At 43.3% G+C, this 19700-nt stretch overlaps 1 protein-coding gene across 1 annotated transcript in view; it reads left to right on the plus strand.

Annotated features, from left to right (window-relative positions):
* Window positions 1-19700, plus strand: part of LOC308299735 (uncharacterized protein) — a gene marked incomplete at its 3' end in the record, with an annotated part of 96782 nt that overhangs the window by 26613 nt on the left and 50469 nt on the right. Inside the window, exons 3-4 of the mRNA XM_080743525.1 lie at window positions 2288-2434; window positions 5841-5953. Coding sequence (XP_080599651.1) covers window positions 2415-2434; window positions 5841-5953 — 133 coding nt within the window. The 5' untranslated portion in view covers window positions 2288-2414. The remainder of the gene's footprint in view (window positions 1-2287; window positions 2435-5840; window positions 5954-19700) is intronic.

Consider the following 19700-nt stretch of genomic DNA (forward strand, 5'->3'; position numbering starts at 1 on the left):
CCTAACTTCCACTCATGCTGAGAATAGGCCAGAAGAGAGAGTAGAGCTGTGAAAGAATATTCGATATTCGAATATTCCTTCGAATGTTAACAATAAATAAAATATTCGAAAGTAAAAAATTGAGCTTCGAATTAATTTATATTGAATTAAAACAAATCTGCCGCACTTCTCGCGAGATTCTGGGCGCATGTAACGTTAAGAGGCAGCTGGTCTCGCGAGGCAGAAGTCTCCATTCGCCGCTGCAAAAGTGGGCTGATTTACAAGTCCACAATGCGTCGCTGATCCAATACGTTGTGGGCTTGTAGATTAAGGGTGCATCTTTAGCGACACCGTCATACAGCGAAGAATAAACCTCCAGCTGCTTAACTTTCTCTTCACACTGACTGTCGTCCACCTACTGTACTGCGCCTAGCAGACACAGTGCTTTCTGAGTTAAACGTGCTCACGTTTAATCACTCAATGTAAATTTAATTGATTCAGAATGATAACGAGTCAAGCTGAAACGGGAGACTCATTTGGTAGTGATGGGAAGGCAGACTGTTTAGTGTTTACAACGAGACTTCTCCACCGAAAACATAATGTAAAAAAGCATGGATTTCTTTTCTCACTGAGTCTCCCCGGAGTCCCCGCACGCAGCCACGGTAACGGTAAAACTCCCTCCGTCACAACCAAAACATAATCCATTGGTGTGATTATAATTGCTTGTTTCATGTCGTGGCTGTTCCAACCTCCATCACAGCTGCAGTGCTGTGACGCCTCGCATCGACGATGCGATGCTGCTTTTGCTTTTAATAACGCCATAGATAGAAGCGACAGTCTAGAATAAACATCTTCAGGTTTGGGGGGTCGCTAATGTCGCCTAATACAGGTCTATTTACATGCATATAGGCTCGTCGGGTGCGCGCGACCCAAGACATAGGCAACAATGGCTGTATTGGTGTGAATATAACGTGTAAAAAAAAGCTCAGAAGCTCCGAAGCTCAGAGGTGCGAATGCTTCGAATTTTTTGAATTATTCGAATTATTCGAATTTATTCGAATCAACTTGGATTTTAAAGCGAATATTCAAGTGCCATTTTGACAGGCCTAAGAGAGAGTCAGAGAGAGATTCATTTGCTATTGGAATTGGCAGGATTATTGGGCTTTAGCAGGACAGGACTGGGCAATTCTGATATATTTTTCCTGTTAAAAAAGGAGGCGAGGATAATGTGACATGCAGCCAATTTGCCTTTGCTCTGTAGTAGGCCTTTCTAGTAATTAGTAGCAATTTCTAGCAAGAAAAAAAATCACACTTGTGTGAACTGAGCGGTGAAGGCTGCACGTGTGTGTGTGTGTGTGTGCGCGTGTGTGTGTGTGTGTGTGCGCGCGTGCGTGTGCGTGTGTGTGTGTGTGTGTGTGAGTGTGAGTGAGTGTGCCTTGCCTGGCCTGGCCTGGCCTGAACAACAGCGCCCCTCCCTTAACATGTGTGGTCAGAAAAGGTACTGCAGGCTAAATACAGACAGACACGCACACACACATACCCACACACACGGCCACGTATAGGAGACGGTGTCACCACAGCTCAAAAACACCTCCGGGATTCCCGGGTAACAAAGCCATTTCCCGGGAGGCTAAATATGTTTGTTTTTCCAGGGAAGCAGGTATTAAACACTAGCACGCACCAACCTGGTACACAAAGTTACACAAGTTAGAATTGACAGTGCAAGTTGAATGTTCATTTACCTGATTGCTGTTGCCGCAGTTTATGTTTGGGAATGTGCGGTGCGGTACGGTGTACCGCTGGGTTACTTGGAATCGCACATGAGTTCTGGGAAAATCCCACCCACACTGCTTATAACCCCCAACGTCATTGAGTTGAAGCAACGCTGATTCGCCGTACGGATTTCCAAACGAGGAGAACCTTCAATGAGAGCACTTCCAGACCTGAATCGCCAAAACAATAAATGTAAAGGGGTGTGGCTAGCGATTCAGGGTCTGGAACCAGGCAACCCATTTTGAGATTATTTTAATGAAATGCAATCACTTACTATGCCTTTAAGCTTGCAAACTGCTATGAATTATGACTTGTTTTTTCTTGTTTCCATCCAGTATTGTATTACTATTTTTTATTGTGTCATTCTGTTTATCCAAAGTCCCACTAACATTTTTCTGTTTGTTCCTTTGTTTGTGTGTGTGTGTGTGCACACACACGTGTGTGTGTGTGCACACGTGTGTGTGTGTGTGTGTGTGTGTGTGTGTGTGTGTGTGTGTGTGTGTGTGTGTGTGTGTGTGTGTGTGTGTGTGTGTAGCATTGCAGGCGTAGGATGGACTGAAAGGCTGAAGTTTCACAGATATCAGCTTGCACATTCGGACATTACCAATCTTGGCCAAGTTGAAAGACATTTGCAAAGGATTTGCAAGGAGGACACGTTGAGAATGTCCATACGTCTCCATGAGTAAGCACCCCAACATAAAACATGCGGTAATACTGGTCTCTATAGTGCCTCCCCATGGTCAGCTGGGACGCCTGATGGAGGGAAAAGGAACTGGTTGGAATAACATGTCCTACCAGGAACCTCCCCCCACTGTCAGGTGATAAGAAGCGGCCAGCGCACTCCTCATGCATTGAAGGACGCATGAGCTCAGTTCGGGGCTCTCCCCAGGGTGGCAAGGCAGAGTAGCGGCCAGGATTACAATTTGGGCAATTGGCACTGGATGAAAAATGGGTTACAAAAATCGTGGGATAAGAATTTTATAAAAAAGAAATACCCAAAGTTACCAGTTATCAAGCAAAAATAATTGTAAACTAGAAGTGCTCTTCCGAGCACATGTCTCCACCAGGCCACGCGTCCTGGTGTTGCTATAATAGGCAAATGTAAAAAGGGTGGCATGTGTTCTTCACCAATCTTAGACCTTTCATGGCGCCACCATGAGGCTGATTTGAACATTTTGTAGTGTAATTTCTTCCTTGGCCTTTTGCCAATGTGCTTGCACAATTTCATTACAATTGCACGCTGTGTTTGATTTGAGGCATTTTGTTCGAAACGGATCAATCCTGCAAAGTTTGGAGGCCAATCTTAGCCAATCAGGAGGGAATATTTAATATGGGTCAGATCCGACTTGATCATATGACTGTAGAGATACTGTGTGGGTAAAATCTGAAGGAGTAATATCCAAAAATGTGTCTTACATAAGTCGGCTTCCTGGTGGCGCTATAAAAGGCTGATGTGAAAAATGCAAGAAAATGTTTTTTCCATGGCCTATAGGGAGTGCGCTTAAGTTTGAAACTGATCGGTGGAGTTATAGGTAAAACCACAAATTGGCCTGTTATAGCACCACCATGAGGCTGATTTAAAAATGTTGAAGTGGCATTTCTTCCTCGGCCTAGTGGAAATGTGTGTGTGCGATTTCATGTTAATTGCACTCTGCGTTTGTGATTTGAGGCATTTTGTCCAAAACGGACCAATCTTGCAAACTTTGAAAGCCAATCTCAGCCAATCAGGATGGAATATGGACAATCAGACAGATCCATGTAGATCACATGACTGTAGAGATACTGTCTTCCGATTTGCGTGATTTTTGGACAAAATCTGTAGGAGTACTGGCCATAAGGTAGTTTTGCACAAATTGGCCTCCTGGTGGCGCTAGAACAGGCCCATGTGAAAAATGTGGGGCAGAGGTTCTGAATTGGCATCCAGGGAGTGCGCTTACAAAGTTTGAAACTGATCGGTGGAGTTATAGGTAAAACCACGAATCGGCCTGTTATAGCGCCACCATGAGGCTGATTTCCGAAATTTGATGTGGCATTTCTTCCTCGTCCTAGTGGGAACATGTGTGCGCGATTGCATGATAATTGCACTCTGCGTTTGTGATTTGAGGCATTTTGTCCAAAAGCGACCGGGCTAACGGTGCCGGAGATTAGCTGGTAACAAACTCGGAGGACGGACGGACGCACGCACGGACGGACACACGGACGGACGGACGCACGGACGCACGGACAGGGGCGAAAACATACTCTCCCTCAGCCTTCGGCTGGTGGAGACAATTAATTGAAATTAGGAGCGGTCAAATAGATAAAATATTCTTTATTGTTGCGACCGAAGGTCGCATTATACCCTGAAAAACCTTGTCGCTTGTCTGTCTGTCTGTCTGTCTGTCTGTCTGTCTGTCTGTCTGTCTCTGTCTGGCTTTACAGGAAGTGATGTCAGTGTGATGTCAGTGAGTCACAGGGATGTGGTACAGAATGACTCATATATGGGCATAAAAAGGATGTCACGGGACATCACTTCCTGTACTGACAGTCAGACAAGCTACGAGATTTCTCAGGGTATAAAAGTCCATATATGGTCATTCCCAGAAAAAGAAAAAAACCTTTCATGCGTGACATCACTTCCTCTACTGACAGTCAGAAAAGCTACGAGATTTCTCAGGGTATAAAAGTCCATATATGGTCATTCCCAGAAAAAAAAAAAACAAAAAAAAAAAACCCTTTATGCCATTACATGGAGATTTCTGATGTCATAAATCCCAGGCCGAAAATGAGAATGTTAGGGTACCCCATTATGCCCATATATAGAGATCCACAGGCATCAAACCAAGGCCCTAACTCACCAAGGCCCTGCTTGGCATTACTAATTAACATACGCTTTATGCCCATTTATGGAGATTCCTATATTGTCAATATTAAGGACATTATTAAGGATATTATGTTATCAATATTATACATCACTGACCAGATGGCCAAGAATTGGCGCGACCTCCTCCTTTAGGGCAAGGTCGCATGTCACCCTGAGGTCGCAAGTCACCCTGAGGTCGCAAGTCACCCTGAGGTGTCTTACTATTATTATTGTCTCCACCAGCCGAAGGCATGGGAGAGACTATGTTTTTGCCTCCGTCCGTCCATCCGTCCGTGTGTCTGTCCGTCCGTGTGTCCGTTCATCAAGTTTGTTACCAGCTAATCTCCGGCACCATTGGTGCGACTGCGGCCAAACTCTGCACACACACTCCCTGGATGCCAATTCAAAACCTCTGCCCCACATTTTTCACATGGGCCTGTTCTAGCGCCACAATGAAGCCTACTTATGTAAAATATATTTTTTAAATTTACTCCTTCAGATTTTATCAAAAAATCATGTAAATCAGTACCCAGGATCTCTATGGTCATGTGATCAAGACAAATCTGTCCAATTTTCCATATTCTATGCTGATTGGCTAAGATTGGCTTTCAAAGTTTGCAGGATTGGTCCGTTTTGAACAAAATGCCTCAAATCATGAACGCAGCTTGCTTGCTTGCTTTACTCTCATATTCCTACTAGGTCAGGGAACAAATGCTACCCTTTTCACATTGGTCTTTTATAGTGCCACCAGCAGGTCAACTTTAGCAAAACAATGTTTTGGAACAAAATGCCTCAAATCATGCATGCAGCCGTGAAAGGCTGAAGAAGACATGGCACCCTTTTCACATTGCCCAATTATAGCACCACCACCAGGCCAAAATAACATACCTGACCTGGTGGAGACCTGTGCTCGGAAGAGCACTGCTTCTAGTTTAATTATATTTTTCTGTTGCAAAGGCTTTATTGTCATCCAAACCCTATGAGGGGCCAATCTGCGAGTTACTTCTGTGTGATGCTGTAGTATGCTGTAGTATGATCAAGTAGGGAAAAAACACAGAATTAAAATATATGGAGATGGGACATATCTGCCCGACAACAACGAAATTAAGTGCTGTGTGTGTGTGTGTGTGTGTGTGTGTGTGTGTGTGTGTGTGTGTGTGTGTGTGTGTGTGTGTGTGTGCGCGCGCGTGTGTGTGTGTGTGTGCGTGTGTGTGCGTGTGTGCGTGTATGTCACGTGAACTATCAGATATGGAGAGCATAGTATGACTCACATGCTAGCTGGATTTGATGGAGCAGGATATCCTCTTCTGCAAGTCATTGATGAAGATGGAATGCACCGCGAAGCCTACTTTGCCATGGGTCAGTCCAATGTCTCTCTTAAAGCCCCTTTTTGTTGAACCTGCTCTTTTCTATCTTCTGTCAGCCCTCCTTCCTTCCTGAATCCCCTCCCTCCACCTCTCTCTCCCCTGCACACACACACACACACACACACACACACACACACAGACTCACTCTGTCCTCCTATTGGCTGGGCTTTAGACAGCCATAACTCAGGTTCTTCACCTTAATTGGTTTAACTTAGCCCCGCTCCCTCCCCGGATTGTCCGAAACCTTATTTGCTTTAATCATCAACTGTTTGTCGTACAAACTTGTGGGTGATGTCAATTCATGACTACCGGGTGCTCCGCCCCCACCTCTGCGCCCTCGTTACTGTTGCTATGTATGACAATCTTTGAAGTCCCACAGCCCTCACTCAGTCATTCACTGTCAGCACCATGGAGGAGAATGTCACACACAGACACACTACATGTTGCGTTTTCGTCCCCAAATCTCTTCCAAATCCGTCAACAAGACCTGGCATGCATTGGAAAACTAGAAAAGAAAATTTCTAAGAAGTTTTAAGTGTGCCTGCAGCTCGCTAAGTGTGTGCAACCTTGTGTAGCGGTTGATGTTAGCATTAGCGTTAGATTTTTTTGGTGTTAGCATTAACGTTAGATTAGCGTTAGATTTTTTTACGTTAGCATTTTTTCCATTTTTCCAGCTTTAACATTATCGTCTGTACGACAAACGGTTCATGAGATATAGAAGCACTTCCTGTTTGGCGAAAGGCACTTCCTGTTTGTCCAAATAGGCCCCAATTAAGGTTAAGGACTCTTAATCAAGTCATATGGCGCCACCCACGCGTCTGTACAACAAATGGTTCATGAGATATAGGGTCACTTCCTGTTTGGGGAGGGGCACTTCCTGTTTGGCGAAATAGGCCCCAATTAAGGTTAAGGACTCTTAATCAAGTCATTTGACGCCACCCACAAGTCTGTACAAAAAAACGGTTCATGAGATAAAGGGTCACTTCCTGTTTAGTGAGGGGCACTTCCTCTTTGGCAAAATAGTCCCCAATTAAGGTTAAGGACTCTTAATCAAGTCATATGACACCATCCACACGTCTGTACGACAAACGGTTGATGAAATATAGAGGCACTTCCTGTTTGGCGTAGGGCACTTCCTGTTACAGAGGGGTCGGGGCTTAATCAATTACAGCTCATCCCTATTGGCCGGAAAATAGCAAAGTTGTGTGTGCATTTTAAAGGTTGATACACCATGAAATTTCACTTTTCCTATTTTAAAACCTTTTTTTGGGGTCCCACTAGCACTTTCTATCCTCACAAAGTCCCATTTCTGACCGTTGTGTCTTTCTCTGGTTTTGAGAAGGCGAAGGTTAAAAGTATCCCACGGGTTCTCAAAACAGGCTATCCAGATTTTTTTTTTTTTTTTTTTTTTTACATTTTTTTTTTCAAAAAAACATTTATTTTTTTCAAAAAGATTTTTGGGGGGTGGCGCAGTTCAGGCCAAAGGTGGTACTGCAGCTGAAAATGCTCTGAGAGCCATTAAAAAAATGAGAGGCTTTCTATTCAGGAGTGGTAATTTAGCCTCAAACCTTTTAAAAAAACGTTTTTGGGACATAAACAATATGACATAAATACTTTTTAAATGCATGGTGTATCACCTTTAAAGTTTAAATGACGTTGCTAGGCAAAAGTATGGCAGAGTTATGTGGTGCCAAAGTTTCTGGGTTTTTTCCTGGAGTCCCCCATTCAAAGTCAATGTTTTTTTTTGCGCGTAGCTTTTTACGAATTACGTCGCCATGGTAACGTGGATCGGAAAGAAAAGTAATAGCACCCCATTCCCGGCCGAGCCGCACGTTTTGATGTATATATTGCGGGGTTGGCGTAAACCCTGCGGCAGTTATTACGTGCCGAAATTTGTGGGATCATTATTAAGTGTGCCTGCCATGCAATGCAATGGCAAAACACTTATTGTAATCCGCCATACTTAAAGGAGTAGTTCGCCGGTTTTCAACCAAGTCTGTGTTCTTTTAGTCAACTACGTTCATGCTAAAACGCGTCTATTTCCTTACATTACTGTTCTGTGGCCAGTAGGGGGCCTTCCTACCATGTACGTCATAGACTGATTCGGCCAATGAAACGCCTGGGTCCCCGGAGGCTATGACGTACAGTACGTGGTAGTAGGTCGTTGTAGCTATTGAAACTACAATATGATTGACCCGGTGCGGTTGCCGTAGCTCCCCCTCAATACTAGTTAGCACAACAACAACAACAAACAGTATGGTTGTTTCAGACATGTTTTCTAGACATAGGGACTTGCTGGCAGAATCTTCTCTATCATATATGATATATAATGAACTGGATTAGCTTAGAAGAAGAAGAAGAAGAAAAAAAAAAAGCAGCGACGGGAACCTGAGAGGAAAGACGAGGCGTCTGCTGGGAAGCTAACGCTAACCTTATACAGACACGTATGACCATTATCTGCACTACACCCAACGGTATGTGTTTCATTTATTTATAGCTTATTTGTGTGTGCATACAAATGTTTTTACACTACAGTAATGTTCTTATTTTAATCCCAATTACTGAATGTAAAGTCTCTACGTTTTCTTTAGAATATGTATGATGGCACTATGCATTGCACATTAGGAGTCCACCAGTACAGTGGTTCTCAAACCTTTTATTTTCCAGGAACCCCTATGGGTCCATTTGGTTCCATTTGTACACATTCCAACAGAGGTGTAAAAGTACTAACATAGCAACGAAAATACCAGGTTTGCAAGCTCAAAGCACGTCTCATCGGCAAATTGAGCTTGTAGATTGTCTATTTTCCAATAGCCTGAGTATAAAATAGGGCTAAAGTTCATTAATGTACATTTTATAGATAATACAATTTATAGGTGCCTTCAAGGTCTCTCTGGTAATATTTGTATGTCCATGACAAAAATGGACACGCTGGTATGGCGATGAACCCTGTGTTTTGTGTGTGACAGAGACTATACAACATATTTCAACTGTCTTTTCTTTTCTCACAGCAGGCAGCATCTATGGAGTGGGTCCTTCAAGCGGAGTCTGTATTATACATAACAAATGCATAGAGATGTGATTGAAAATCTGTGATCCTTGTCATAATCCTAGTCATAATAAATAATAAAATAGATTCAAGACATTGGATTTTTTTTACTTCTAAAAAAAAGATATATAATATATAATGTACACAGTTGTAGTATTGAGTGGTGTGTGAACCTGCCATTTGTAACACAGTAAACCCAGTAAAATCAAACTGTGGATTGTAGCCTATGTGCAGTTTATCAAACACATCAAGTACTTTTCTCAGTTATTGTCTGTTTCAGAGGAAGCATTAAACTAGTGCAGTGGTTCTCAACCTTTGGGTCGGGACTCCCATGTGAGTGTGAGCTTGTAGATCGGCTAGTTTCATATTTTTTATCTGTGGAACTGAGTCAAGCTAAATGCAATGCCTCAACTCCTTCAGTCAGAGTGCTTATCAGGGTGGGGTTCCCCAGTTCAAATATGATTGCTTGGGGGGGTCACGGCTTGAAAAGGTTAAGAACCACTGCTCTAGTCCAGCAAATAATGGGTGATAAAGTCAGGCATAAAAAAATACTTGAATGAAATCTGAAATATGACAGTTTGCAACGATTAAACCAAAAAAGCTCATGACAATGTAATAGCCTATATTGTTTTTATTCACAATGTGATTCTTTGTTTGCCTGTAGTATGCCTTTTTGGTGTGTGGAGTCCACCTGAAATTGAAACAGTTATTGTTCTAAGAGTTTGTGCTGTCATACAAAGGACAGGTAGAATGGATGTATCTTTACAGAAGGAAGGTATCTTCATAGATACTACTGACAAAGATATGGACAAAAGTGTGTTCAATGACTGCAAGCATGCCTCATTCTCTCATGCCAGTGTAGGAAGAGTAGGATCTCTGCATGTATTAAGGTACGTGTATGAACATATAAATGTACACAACGTGCACTTCAAATAGCACAGGTAAGGGTCAGTCTAAATAGTATAATATATCAAAAACATTTTTACATTGAAAGTATATACCATGTTATCTAAATTACATTTTAACCTTTGCATAAGCCTGCAAGGGCTAAGGTGGAGTCTGGGACCTGTGTAGCTCTGGTCCATAGCGTTAGTGGAGTTCTCCCTAACGTTATGTTCCTCTAACTTCGCTCCGGCTTGGCAAAACCGGAAAGCTGTCTCGTCTGGTCAGAAAATAACAAAAACTGTTTCGCCCCTCACCAAACCAAAAGTAACATTGGGGTGTTGAAAGCTTACTCTACTTAGTGAACGCAATCTGAGCCCCCACCACACGCTTAAAATATATTTCTAGGGCGAAAAGAAAAATATTCCAACAGATGGAGACATAATTTCTATTTTTTTACTATTTGTCCTTGCCATCACGTTGCCAGCTCAGTACTTCCGCACAGGTTAAAGGACCACATTAACAGAGCATTAGTCTCGCTGGGTGTTATTCAGCTCTATGATGTTGGAACGATAAAGAGTGTCTCCATCCGGTGGAATATTCATCATTTCACCCTTGAAATGTATTAAGCGTGCATGGTGGGGGCCCAGACTGCGTCTACCAAGGAGAGTAAACTTTCACTCCCCACTGATACCTTTGGTTTGGTGAGGGGCAAAACAGTTTTTGTTATTTTCGGACCAGACGAGACGGCTTTCCAGTTTTGCCAAGCCGGAGCGAAGGTAGAGGAACATAACGTTAGGGAGAACTCCACTAACGCTATGGACCAGAGCTAGGACCTGTGGAGCGTTGTCCTGGATGGATTAGGGAAGGTTCGAACAGCTTCCCTGTGTTAGCTGATCTAATTTAGCAGAAACGTAGTCTGCAGAAGGGCACGCTTCTTGCTAAAGTATAATTATTTTGCTCCCTAGTCTTACGAATTGGAACAATTATTCTCACACTATTCTCATCTTGTTTCCCAATTTGACTTATTTCAATAACAAGCTCACAATGCTCTCCGGCCATCAAATGACAGTCTATCAATTCTCAACAGAGGCAAAACTAAATTTGCAAGAGGGGTTAGAGTAGTGTTAGTAGCCTAAGATCATTTCGATGTATGAAACAAGATTGTGTGTGCTGCCAGGTTGGATCTGTAAGTTCCACTTCTTCCGCATCTCTTCTGAAGGCGATGTAGACAGGACTGCGATGTAGGACAGGAGGCGTAGAATCACATGCATTTGAGCACTGTGGAAGGCTTCAACAGCACCTGTATGAACATCACGTAATACAAGTAAGAATAAAAGTAACTAGAAAAGAAAATGTCTTCGAAATGTTAAGTGTGCCTGCAGCTCGCTAAGTGTGTGCAACCTTTTGTAGCGGTTGGTGTTAGCATTAGCGTTAGATTTTTTTGGTGTTAGCATTAGCGTTAGATTAGCGTTCGATTTTTTAACATTACCATTTTTTGCATTAGCTTTAACATTATCGACTGTATGACAAACGGTTCATGAGATATAGTGGCACTTCCTGTTTGGTGAAGGGCTCTTCCTGTTTGGCGAAGGAAGCACCAATTAAGGTTAAGGACTCTTAATCAAGTCATATGACGCCACCCACGTGTCTGTACGACAAACGGTTGATGAGATATAGGGTCACTTCCTGTTTGGTGAGGGGCACTTCCTGTTTGGCCAAATAGGCCCCAATTAAGGTTAAGGTTTCTTAATCAAGTCATTTGACGCAGCCCACGAGTATGTACGACAAACGGTTCATGAGATAAAGGGTCACTTCCTGTTTGGTGAGGGGCACTTCCTGTTTGGCGAAATAGGCCCCAATTGAGGTTAAGGACTCTTAATCAAGTCATTTGACGCCACCCACGAGTCTGTACAACAAACGGTTCATGAGATAAAGGGTCACTTCCTGTTTGGTGAGGGGCACTTCCTGTTTGGCGAAATAGACCCCGATTGAGGTTAAGGACTCTTAATCAAGTCATTTGACGCCACCCAAGAGTCTGTACGACAAACGGTTCATGAGATAAAGGGTCACTTCCTGTTTGGTGAGGGGCACTTCCTGTTTGGCGAAATAGGCCCCAATTGAGGTTAAGGACTCTTAATCAAGTCATTTGACGTCACCCAAGAGTGATGGATTTAGAGCTACAAATTATGGTATTGAACTGCCGATGGAATTAGATCTAAAAATCATGGGGATGGGACTGGTTTTAGAATTAGATCTACAAATCATGTGGATGTGACAGGTGATGGATTTAGAGCTACAAATTATTGTATGGAACTGCCGATGGAATTAGATCTAAAAATCATTGGGATGGGACTGGTTTTAGAATTAGATCTACCAATCATGTGGAAGTGACTGTGTGTGTGTGTGTGTGTGTGTGTGTGTGTGTGTGTGTGTGTGTGTGTGTGTGTGTGTGTGTGCGCGCGCGCGCGCGCGTGCGTGTTAGTATGCATGTGTATGTGTGCAACTGTGCATACATGCGTGCGTGCGTCAAATAGCCGATCTACAAGCTCACAAAGTTACACAGTGCAATTTATTGTGAGCTTGTAAATCATGTGAGACCACTGACTCAGCACTGTAATTAAAGTTAATAAGGAGCACCTTTGCTTCTGAGCTGTAGAACTGTTTGTTCAAGATATGGGCCATATCCATTGGTTTGAATTCCCCTTTTAAGTCTGACGTAAATTTGTAGGCGGAGAAAATTGGGGGCTAGGCGTCTCCAGCCCCTATCTTTCACCATTCAAAACAACAATCTTGGAACCCGTGAATCTTTTTTACTATACGCTTATTTTTCAGAAAGGAACCATTGGGAGTTAAAAGGAGTGATAATGCTTTAAACACTAATATTTTATTCATGTAATTGTTCTCCCACGGGGCATAATAAAGGATAGTTCTAGTCTATAGCGTCAATGGTTCGCCCTAACGCTATGTCACTAATGACTGTAATGAGCCCTTGTGCTCGCATTAGCGGCGGTGAGGTTCTCCCACGGGGCATAATAAAGGATAGTTCTAGTCCAGGGGTCCTCAATAGGCGGACCGCGGTCCATGTCCGGACCGCGAGGCACCGCCGACCGGACCCAGGACGAATTATAGTAAAAAAAAAAAAGGGGAAAAATATCTCCACGTTTTCGTTTCCGAGAGAGAGAGAGAGAGAGAGAGACAACGACGCGCTGATTGGCTGATGCCGGGCAACAGAGTATTATGGGCTGGCATCTCTATGACAACCATGCGCTGATAGGCTGTTGCCACAGACCGCGGAAGTTTTCGGAGCAGCAACAACAGCAGTACCTTCAGCCACCAACAACGCAACTAGTTATAAATCAGTGGGGTTTCATTCACGCAAAACATCATCAACGTGAATACGTTTGCAGGATTGTAATCTTATCTCCAGAGACCAGAGTTTGTCGCGACGTGCCACGTCCCGACGGCCCGTGACGGCTGCCTCTCTTTCTGCATGGATGTTGTTCTCCCATGGTTCTCCCCACCGGGGGAAATGGATGTGCTGTGTGGCAGCGCGCCGCATCTAGTTGGGGTTACCGTGCGGCACTTAACGTGCGTCGATACCGTGACGCGACGCTGCACAGCCGTCCGCGTTCAGTGTGTGCTCCCCTGTCTCTGACGCGCGACACCTTGTTTTCATATCGATATTCACGTTGCGACACAAGCATAAATTATTCGAAGATTATCCCAGTTTGTTAAAAGAAACCAGAGCAAAATATCTCTGCTCCACTTTGAACATTCTTTTCTCCCTGCTTTAGTGGGTTGTTTCTCTTCAATCAAGTAGGCCCCCAAATGATTTTGGAGGAGTCCCCAGCCCAGATGACAGTGAAGTCATAATTTAAGGACCCTTTTAATAAAGAAATCAACAAACTACAAAAAAAAAACTAAAAACAAAAACAAAAAACACATCAGCCATTGTAAAAAAATAAAGAAAGGGATCCCTAATTATGTAAGATAAACAATAATGAGGGCAAGTGGCCATGACCTGTACTTTCCAGACGGACAAGTGCCTCTGAGACCATGGTGTCAACCCCTGGTTGGTACTTTTTTGTATCTTAGCCTACTATTTAAGATTGACAGACATAATAAAAATAAGCGAATATAAATATACTATATATATAATATATATATATATATATATATATATATATATATATATATATATATATTAATTGTTTTATTTTTTCCCCGGACCCGGACCTGTTTCAAAAAAATATTTGTGGACCTTCAAGATTTGTATTTGAGGACCCCTGTTCTAGTCTATAGCGTCAAGGGTTCGCCCTAACGCTATGTCACTAATGACTGTAATGAGCCCTTGTGCTCGCATTAGCGGCGGTGAGCCCACTCGTCTGTGGTTAAATAAAAGATAGTTTCGCTACTAACCAAAACAAAGACAGATTTAGAGAGTTGAAAGCCTACTTTACTTAATGGGAACATTCAAAGCCCCCCACATCACGTCTAAAATACACTTTTTATCCAGAGAAGAAAATATTTCACCGGAAGGCAAAATCTGGTCAATGGACATTTCTATTGACAAGATCTGTAGAGGGCGGTGTGGAGTAACTAAAACCTCCGGTGAAAGGGTTTTTTTCTCTGGCCAAAAAGTGTATTTTAGATGTGGGGTGGGGGGATCTGAGGGTTCCCACTAAGGAAAGTAGGCTTTCAACTCCTTAAATCCGTCTTTGTTTTGTGAGTAGCGAAACGGTATATTTTATTTTTACCACAGATGAGAGGGTGCGCAGCCTTTCTGCCTCGCAAGGGCTCATTGGTGACATAGCGTCAAAGAGAACTCATTCTAATGCTAATGGATCAGAGCTGATGAAAGCAGCGCCGTTCGCCGTAGCGTAATAGTTTCAAAGTAGAAGGATACAAAAACAACTTTTTATGGACGACTTTGGGGAAAGTTAAGTAAGTGATTTGAAGGAGGATATATATATTGATGAAATGAATAGTTTCAAAAACGCTGTGTTATTCTCAGCATGGAAGACAGGCTCATGTTTCTCTCCTCCTGTTTCTCTCCTCCTGTCCTGTCCGCAAAAAGTACTCAATTGTTTTACTTAAGTAAAATACTGCAATATAGAACTACTCTGTAAATGCAGTGGAGTAAAAGTACAATATTTGGATCCGAGATGTAGTGAAGTAAAAGTATTGGAAATTGGAAACACTCAAGTAAAGTACAAATACCTCAAGTGTACTCAAGTACAGTACTTGAGTAAATGTACTTAGTTACTTTACACACCAATGCGCTGGAAAACCAGAAAGGGCTAGCGTTTTCCACACTTTTTTCCACCACTGGAAAAATTGCAGCATTTCCTATTCTCTTTCTTGTTGACAGGAAAGTGGTAGAATTATACTTTAGTCGTTATTTTTGTCTCGGATCTGTTGAAAATAGCGAGGGACACAGCACTGCGCTTAACAATACAACTGCTGCCCCCACCCGGAAGTGGCGGGTCTGACTCTCTGACTACAAAATTACGCCACGGCTTAAGAAGGGAATAGGGAGCGCAAGTGTACGAACTGATCGCTATCCCGGAAACACGAAAAGTTGAAAACACATAGTCTTTGCTCGGTGAGTGGCTTTAGATATTGCTCTACGAACGTTGCGATTTTGATGTTAAAACGATCATTAATGTGCTCATGAGAGCAAGCTAGAAATGTTTGGGGGAAAATAAAAAAATTCTGAGAACCAGAAGAAAATGAATGGAGGTGAATGGGGCGTCTGAGGCGCGACCCGGCACTCAGAGGGCCATAGATGAAATTCTGTAAGTCTCTGTTTTATTTTAGTCGCACTGTACGAAACACGACGAGCGTGACTACAAACGTGCCAAAAAACATGCATAAATGTTGAATATTTTGGCCGTGAGGACGATTCGTTCAGAGAACTTCATGACTTTAAGAACAAGTCTCCCACACTCTAGCCACAATCTAGGACTGGTTTTCCCGCCAAAAATACTCCCAAAATACCCCAAACCACTCTACCTTTGAGCTGTGATTGTGAATAAACCGTACAACATTTTCGAATACCGTTTGAACCAGGGAGAAGTCCAAGCACTGGGGATTAAGTAGATCTGGTAGCAGTATGGCACTAGGTGTGCGCGGCACATACTTCTACAGCATCAAGCAGTCTCATCTTGGAGCACCACTAGCCAAGACAGTGATCAGGGGACATATGCCTTGGAAACTGGAGATGACTGCATGGGCCAGGTGGGTGCAGCTATGGCTTCTGACCGAATACAATATCTAACAAACTTTGGAGAGGCAAAGACCTTGACAGAACAAGACACAGCATTGGTAGCAGAGAAGTACAACTGCTGAGACCAACAAGGCAACTTTCTAGTGCATGTCTTGCCACCTGCTTGCAACAGCCAAGGAACCTGAGGAAAGACTAGAACCAATGGAACATGGATAGATGCAAGGAACACTTCGACTCTCGAGGATATGGCTGCCTTGCTGATTGATATCGGTGCATCATATTTTGCCATGGAACAATGGCAAATACATCCTGTAAAAACACATCATACTAACTTGGATGCACAGAATTACATTATGGTGCACTTTGAGGGAAATTGTTATTTAATTTTGTGTGTGCTTTTGTTGTGTGATTTTATTTGTCACTTTTATTCGTAAATAGTCTTATTTGCTCATTTAAACACCCATTTAAAACCCCCCTTTAAAGTTAAATGTGGATGTTTACATGTTGTATTTCTCACTAGTATGTCTTTTGTTATAAACAAAACAAACTTACCATACAATAGTTACAAACTTACAAAAAATACTATAAAAGTGCAAGTAATGAAAAAAATTGTTTTTTGAAAAATGGCATTGACATATATGATATTTCAAAGACAAGATGATCCTTAATGGTCAAAACAATGTCAGAAATGAATTATACATGTCAGCATTAGTTGATTTAGACCTACTGCACCTGTTTTTACTCCTAACAATGGCCAAGTTATGGCCCACGGTCTTCGGAATAGCAAAATGACCTTAACCATGACCTTTTGAGGTCCAAATCACCCAAAATGGTCAAAACAATATCAGAAATGAATTCCTCACACCACAATTAATCCAAATAGAGGTATTACATGTGCATATTACACCCAGTGCCATTTGTGGCACTATGGTGGACAAGCACCTCAGTGATTTTTCATGTCTAGGGACCCACTGACTCAGCTCAGGTGAGAAACTCACCTAACACCAAATTGCGAATAGGACTTTAAGCCAGATACTGTATTATGTTGTCATAGGACCCGTTTTGACCATCTGTTTGCCTGTGTCCATTTATGCCCATATATGGAGATTTCTGCAGACACAGTGCCGGTTATGGAAAACACTGATGTCAGACATCAGCTCTGCATACGGATAATCCGAACCTTTCGTGCAGGGTTCTGGAAAATCGCGTATCAGGTCGGGTCGAGGCGGGCGGGGAACGTGCGTGCCATATTTGAAGCCGGTGGGACGAACGGTTCCCGAGATACTGACATGTCCATTAATGAGTACTGTCCCTGTCAAATAAACAAACTTTCAACTTTTCATACGCGGGTTACATACATATACATTACATACACACTCAGAGATTTTTTGTTGACTCATGTAACGTACGTGATGTCAGAGCCTTTTATGAAGTGATGTCACAATGAGTCAGCGCTTGCTCCGGAACAGCCCGATGTCAGACATCTCTGCATGGAGATTCCGAACCTTTCGTGCCGGATCCGAAAAACTGTGTATTGGGGCCTAGCCAAGAACGTAGGCAAAGGTCTGAGCTATCTGCGTGCGAAATTTGGAGTCTGTAGAACCAACCATGTGCTGTCAGGGCTCTTTCGTGCGATTCGGCCCAATTCGGCCTCGGCTTCAATTAGTAGTCAGGAAGGATTAACAATACAATCCTAGCCAGCTGTTCTCTGGTCTGAGCTCTAATTTGCACTGCAAGCTGCTACTGTGTTTTCCCCTCCAGAGGGCACAGCTGTGCCATATATGGTACAGCTGTGGGGCGGCATAGCTCAGGGTTAGAGAAACCGTTATTAGAGCACGAAGGGTTCCCGAAGGGTTCCCAGTTCGAATCCGGGCTCCCCCTGAGTTAATGTCGAAGGGTCCTTGGGCAAGACTCTGAACCCCACATTGCTCCCGGTGAGAAGGTTGGTGCCTTGCATGGTTTCCTCCGCCACCGGTGTATGAATGTGTGCGTGAATGGGTGAATGTAATGCACAATCTCTGTAAAGCGCTTTGGATAAAAGCGCTATATAAATGCACCATTTACCATGGTATAATTAGGTGCGGTGGTTGGAGTGATACATTCTTTATGTAATTAGGCCCAGGTCTAGCAGTGCAGTAGTGCTCATTAACTGCTCATTAACTGCACTGCTAGATAATGATAGTGCTGCTCTGCTGTTGTATAATAATGTTAATTTACAACAATGTCCATCTTTTAACACAGGTTGTGGGTGGTATTTAAGAAGAATGATCTTTGCTATAGCAAACTGACTAGGCCACTAGGAAGGCATTATTATCTCTTTGGGATAGTTTGGACCTTATTAACGTTCGGGGTTAGCCTGCTTCCAGACCATAGACCCCGCCCACTCTCAGAGTGGACTCTTTCTCTGGTCTGGAGCTGAGTACATGAATCGTTTTTTATTTTCGGCTGCCCAATGAGCGCGGGGGGTGGGGGTGGGTCTAACGAATATCCAATCCGCGCAGCAGTTAAAACGATTCAAACGAAGTTCACACACAGGCAGGCTGAGGAAGGCACACACACACTCACGCACGAGCGCGCTGATTTCACCAATGTTGATTACAATGTTTCTGGTCACAGTTCTGTGTGGAAGCAGTCACTGGCACAGACAGACAGAGAGACACACACACACACACAATCACACACACACACTCCCCGACCGTGCGTCGCGTCCACCGTGCGTCTCGATCACCGTGCGTCGCGATCACTCGCGCGCGGATGCGCGCGTGCACGCTCGCAAAAAAGTCCCTCCCCTGTAAATCGCTCAGAATAGGGCACAGTTTCAGACTAAAGCGTGAGCTGAGTCTGAAATCAGGCTAGTTCGGGGTGCCAATCCCGAACTACTTCGGCTTTAAAAAAAAAAAAAAAGTCCAGAGGCCTTACCGAAGCACCGGGCTAAATTTTCGAGCCGGGCCGCCGGCCGCCATCTGTTTACACGGCCCGCGAGAGCGTCGCGCCGTCGATATTTGCCATCCACTCCAATGCAATCCAGGATCTTTAGAGCTCATTTTCTCTGTTCCATGCATATCCATGAGGTGTGCAAGGTTTAATCACGGCTAAATCGCTGAAAATAGGGCTTCTAAAATGCTTGGTAGCCAATAGCTAACTTCAAGGTAACTTCATCCTGTTCCTGTTCATGCACAAAGGAAAGTGTTCAGGCGCGTCATGGCTGCGCACGGCTTGTGCATATACAGCGTATGTCTATGGTGGATTCTATGGCCATTGGGCGCCCTCTAGTGGTGATTCTGGGCACTGAAAGGGTTATTATTATGCAATATTTCTAGATCTTTTACATTAATACAGGTTTTTGGAAAGAAAACTGGAATGAGGAGCCAGGAGTGGATAATTCGTGAGCAGATCTCACAGAATTGTAAAAGTTTATTATTTAAATGTAATTAACGAATTCATTCATTCATTAATTAATAAAAAAACATATGAATGGGCCAAGCGCCCAATGTAGTAGAAACCTAGATCCGCCTCTAGTTAACACACTGTCGACAGTGTGTCTGTATTGTTTGCACCTCGAAGACGAACCCTGTT

The sequence above is a fragment of the Nannobrachium achirus genome, assembly GCF_963921795.1.
Source record: "Nannobrachium achirus genome assembly, chromosome: 15".
NCBI classification, from domain to species: Eukaryota; Metazoa; Chordata; class Actinopteri; order Myctophiformes; family Myctophidae; genus Nannobrachium; species Nannobrachium achirus.